At 46.6% G+C, this 6,000-nt stretch overlaps 1 protein-coding gene across 1 annotated transcript in view; it reads right to left on the minus strand.

The window, feature by feature from the left end:
• The window catches only part of LOC144799527 (CUGBP Elav-like family member 3), a 211,944-nt gene extending 206,850 nt beyond the window's left edge, over positions 1–5,094 (minus strand). The window contains exon 1 of the mRNA XM_078670896.1: positions 4,797–5,094. Coding sequence (XP_078527022.1) covers positions 4,797–4,941 — 145 coding nt within the window. The 5' untranslated portion in view covers positions 4,942–5,094. The remainder of the gene's footprint in view (positions 1–4,796) is intronic.
• Positions 5,095–6,000: the final 906 nt, after the last annotated feature.

Raw genomic sequence — 6,000 nt, forward strand, 5'->3', positions numbered from 1 at the left:
CGCGCCTTGTGGTTCATGTACTAGATTATCATTATGCCCCCTTCATTATAGGAATATAGGTCACATATAAGGTACAAGACAGCTGACTTGCCCCAGTTCACTAATGGCACTGATATTTGGGCGGGGGTGGATGCAGGAGTGTTTTTCAGTCCATATTTAATAATTATCACATTTAATTTTTTTTTTTTAACTCCATACACTGAGATAATCTGATGTGCTAGGATTAAATGCTTTAACAACTAAAAGAAAAAAATTCCTTTGGAAGAGAATTTATCTTATTGTACATGGATTGTTATGACAACCCGAATAAAAGCTTTTTGAATTGAATTGAATTGAATTGAATCTTATTGTTATTCGATGTTTGTAGCGCGATATACATGACATATACATATATATATATATATATATATATATATATATATATATATATATATATACACACATATATATGTGTGTGTGTATAGATAGATAGATAGATAGATAGATAGATAGATAGATAGATAGATAGATAGATAGATAGATAGATAGATAGATAGATAGATAGATAGATAGATAGATAGATAGATAGATAGATAGATAGATAGATAGATAGATAGGGGATTAATGTGACAGTCGCTGAGACTTTTCTGTGAACCGAAGGTCCTAGGTTTGAACCCGATTGAAACAACCCGTGGGGGCGGGAACGACCTAATGCGGGGACACGCGCCAAGTAACAGGTCAGACGTTTACACGTCATGAACATAACTCAGCAGGTTAATGCCATTGTTGCGCAGATGTAAGCCAAACCAGCAGGCCAATTCCTTCAATCTCTCTAAGACGTTTGAGGAGATCTACACAACGCCTTGTAGTACCGGGTGTCAGTCTCGGAGAGATAGCTCAGTGGGTTAAGTGGCTGCTGCCGAGCTCTGCATATAAACAGCTTTCAATCTCAGAAAACAACAGCGGGGTTAATGTGACTGCTGGGGAGAGATCCGTGTAACAGAAGCAGGGCGTGCTCTCGCCTTCCCTTGCAAGGTCAAAGAAATTAGCGCCACTGGGTTTTGTACTAACATCACCTTTATTTAGACACGAGGAGAACATTCAGAGTGTGCGTTGTTTAAGAATACTAAATAATAAATGTATTAATAAAAAGAATAACAGTAGTATGTATACTACAAATGTTAAAAGGAGACGGCGGGTTAGTGTAGGGATCGAGAGTGGGGAAAGGAAATTTGAGCCCAGATCAGAAACTAAAGACAACAATTCGGGTCAGAATGTCAGCTAAGGAGTATTCTTATTGGAAACGGAAGTAGGCGAGAAATTAGACACGAAACAGTACTACCGACCCCGTGAAAATCCCAAACACGACACGGGTCGTGCATCCCGACATCAACAAAGTTACTACAGGCCCCGATACACCGTCCCCATAGTTTAGGTTCAAATCAACACACCTGGCTTGGCTTCACATACACTATAAACCCCACGTTGGCACGGAGACCTCTTTAGTTTACAGACCCTATACATTTCCCAATGGCACAAGATGCTCTGGCCTCACAGACCTCCCCCTGAGCCTCCCACCATTGGCATAAAAGACCATCCAATTCCACAGACCCTATAAACTCCTCTTTGGCAGAGAAGGCCCTTTCATTGCACAGAAACACCACTGTGTTGACACAGAAGACCACGTGATTTTAGTGACCCTATACACCCCTCGATGTCACAGACTTTTTTACGCACAAAAGATGCTTTGACGTCACTTCGTTTCACGGACTATCTACAACCCTTTGACGTCACAGATCATACACCCTTTTAAAGGCACACGAGACAGCCCGACTTTATACACCCTTTATACGCCCTATTCACACAACTCTTTAACTCTTTAATGGCCGCATAACTATATAACTCTTTAATGGCCACGCCGTGAAACTGACGGTTTGCTTTTTCTAGTCGTTTTTTTTGCACATTTTGTTCAAAACATAGTTTCTCTGGACGGTGTCAGCTGATGCGATCTAATAAAAAAAAGGTGAACGCCTTTTATTTCTGATGCCGCTGTTGCAAATAGCCCAGGCTGTTGTTCTTTTGATCTATTTGAACTCCCATAACTCCCAGCGGGCATCAGTCCCTCGATGGTGGCAGGCAGAGAATTAGGCAGTGCAGAATTAAAAAAAAAAAAAAGATTTTTTTTTTTAGAAACACTTGTTTCCCCCTGGAATGCCTCGCACTGGGGTCACAACAGGGTGCTGTAAATAGAAGCCGTATTTGAAATCTAGATGCTGGCTGTGGTCTGCCCCCAGCTGCTCTCTGATTGGGCGTTCCGGCTCCTGCCGGGTCCCCCGGGGTCGGGGCATCTGGCGGGGCCTCGCCAGGCCTGCTGTGTGTATGTTTAAAACGGGATCTCGGTGTATTCAGCGCCCTCCATTGTTGGGTACCACTCCCCCCTCCCTCCCTCCTCCCCCTCCCGGCCATCTGTCACAGCTCCTTTATCCGCGCGCAGCCCCGTCCCGGCGATGCTGATAACAACGCGTGTTCTCTGGGACGCTTTTATCCCGGGGTTAGAAACTGCTGCTCGGGAGATGTGCGGATGGGGGACAGAAGCGGGGGCGCCGGTGGAAAAAGCATCCCTGGCGCCTCGTATAGGTTCATATACATGGGCTCGTACACAAATCTATATGCGTACAACGTATACACACACATTCGTATAAACGCAAAGCTACACACACACGAAAGTAGATACAAGTGTACAATATATGTATACATAAGCATTCATATAAAGACACACACACACACACACATATATATATATATATACACACACACACACACACATACATATATTCCAAGACGCATATGCAATGTAAGCATGCACCTAAATGCATACAGAACCACAGCTAGATAATTGCACACATATATACAGTATTTACTTTGTAAGTTTTGTTTGCACACTCATATAAAGACAAAGATATATGTATAGACACACGTATGTGCACGTACTTTGTAACTTTGCATACATAATGCACGCATACACACTCACACAAATGTTTACAAAGACCCAGCCAAATACAGATATATGCTCACATGTACTATGAATGTACACACACACATTCATTAAACACACAGTTCGTTATACACATACAAACACACGTGTGCAATGAAGGCATATACATTCATAAAGACACAGCTAGTTTAATAAAAAACACATACAATCACTCGCATGTACTAGGTAACATACATAGTACATGATTAAACAAACACAAATTCTTATAAACACGTAGCTAGAGATATACACGTGTGCAAAGTATACAAGCACACACACTTATTCTTGTAAAAGCACAGTTATGTATGCGCACATGCTTACACACACTCATATTCATTAAGACACGACTAGGTAACCACAAAGACATGCACACACAGACATGTGCACAAATGTGTACACACATATATAGTCATTAAAAGACACCTTCAAGTAAACACAAGCACACACATATACAGATGCAAGAGTACAATGCATGTGTCTACATACATGCCACTTATATAGTCACAGAAAGCCACAACTTCACCTTGATACACTAATGCAAACCCACTTTGCAATATTATGCGTACAACCCCATGACATAAATTCATATACAGAAATGTACACCCACACGTAACTCGCACGCATAACATGCATCCATACTTATAATGAGGCGTCACATACATTTATGTGAACACACAACTAGATGTACTCTGACACGTAACACTCATTTACTCATTTTAGTAAACCATCTGTGTAGGTGTACACATACTCTGAAACAGATGGGGGGGGGGGTGCTGTCCAACTGGTTTTAACTCACTCCTTTACACACCTCCGCACCTGAGCCGCCCTCCCACCCCCATGATATCTCCCTTCCCCTGGTTACTTCTGTTTTATTTGTTGGATAAGGTGTACACTGGGATCTTGAGGGCGGTTGGAGGATGTGGGTTGCAGGGTTCGGGGGTGCTCAGGCCCCTATGTTACCCCAGGACAGCATGTACTCCTTGGAGGAGCGTGTATAAGTGCAGCCTCGTTCACAGGCCTCTTGGTGGAGAGGATTGTCCAAAGGGTCAAAACGTTTCGCTTCCTTCAGACGAAAGAGTACGTCCTGTGCCAGGGCAGGGCATCACTCACAGGCCCATTCAACTCTTCGGGTGTTTACACAGAACATCAGAACCAAAAATATCGTGAGAAAGAATTTTGATAGTCTTGACAAAATGACAAAAATATTCTGAAGGTGAGTTTCTATAGGTAGGTAAAGTTTTACTATATATAACGCCACATATATATATATATGTGTACCTTGACGATGGCTATATCTTCAAGGTATGTAGATGTGGAGTTAGGAATAGTAAATCTATACTTACCTATTTGCATTTATCTTCTTGATATATTGGTCCTTTTTACTTTTGACACAATATTCTGTCCACCCAATATTTTTGGTTCCGACCTTGTGTCAGTGAGACAACTCTTGGCCTCTGCCTGACTCACTCACTCTCGTTTCACATCACATACCCAAGCGAGACTGCCAAGTTTGAGGCTCAGCAGGAGTAACTGGGCTGCCCGATGCCAATGAAATAGGTACAAATGCGTTAGCTATGACATTTACAGCGCCTGGAAGACTCGCGCTTGGGCGCCAGCGATCTATAAAAGAGAACAAGTTAAGGTTGACCATCTTCATTACCCCCAAAGGTTGGTCATCGCTGGAGCAGGTGGTCCCTGCGCTCGGGTGGGACCTGCGTGGATGCCCTGAATCCCCCCCAGTTCTGCCCCGAGCCCTGGATCCCCCCGGATTTCGCCCCCTTACCTTTGTGCATGCCGGTGTACTTGTCTTTGATGACCGTCAGCTCGTAGATTTTCCCGAACTGCTCGAAGATGGGCTTCAGGTCTTTTTCCTCCAGGTTCCTGGGGATCTGGCCGATGAAGAGTTTAATGGCGTCCGGTTCCTTCATTGGGGCGAGGTGGGCACAGGGGCGGGAGGCGGCCGGTATGGTCTGGGCGAGGTGGGCAGGCGCCCGGTTGGCGACCCCGATGGGATCGGGGGTAGAATCAGCACCGCTCAAAGCCTGCGGGCAGGAACTTTGTGCCCAGTCCGGGCGCGGGACCACAGCAATAACACCACGGCACCCTTCCACCTAGCAGCTGGGGTTTATTGCCAATAACGGCCCGGCTGCCCTCCCGGGTGCAATAAATCAAATGCTCCGGGTGCCAGCTGATCGGACGGTCCCCAACTTCGGCGCCTTGAATACGGGGCCTCTCCTGTGCAGTATGACCAGTCGATGTCCGGGGGAGCGTGAGATCTGATGCTCCGGATGACAGCCCTCCCGAGGTTCCTAAGCCGAAGCGCCTCTCCACGGACCCGCCTTCTTAGCACTAGGCTTCCACAGAGACAGGACTGTGTTGCTCTGGACAGCGGCCCTTCTCCGCCCGGACGATGCGCGGCTCCTTTGTCCCCCTGTACAACTCTTTCTGGTCCCGGGCTTTTAACGTCAATTACGGCCCGGCTGACCTCAGGCGCACCCTGCAGTTTTTCAGATGATCCGAAAGCTGTCAAGCCCCTTGTCCCCCCGTCTCCGGACGCCCAGCCTCCCCTCTATTAATTACCCGCTCCCGGCGCACTTAAGTCGTCCATCGATCGCGCCGCTTGGTGAGGGACCAGTTAAACCCGTGTTTTCTCAATAATTGATGACTTTCGCCCCCACCCGCTCCTGTCCAGCAGGATCTCGGCGGTCTGCAGGCGGAAGGATGGCTTCTCCCCTCGGTGCGCCCGGAGCTCTGGTTCAAATCTTCCCTTTACCCCAAAAAAGACCTGCTCCGGGGCCCGCCTCCTGCCTGAGAAATAATGATGTCAGAGTTAGGGGCCGGGGAGAAAGTGTCGGCGCCGCCCAGCCACGCAGAGACGGACGGGCAGGGGAGGGGAGGGGCTGCCTGGCTCAATCGACCCCTTGGCATCCATGGGCACCAGCTCGGGAAGAACGGTGTGTACAGCGGCACATTGTGAGGATAGACAT

The sequence above is a fragment of the Lissotriton helveticus genome, chromosome 12 (assembly GCF_964261635.1).
Source record: "Lissotriton helveticus chromosome 12, aLisHel1.1, whole genome shotgun sequence".
NCBI lineage: Eukaryota > Metazoa > Chordata > Amphibia > Caudata > Salamandridae > Lissotriton > Lissotriton helveticus.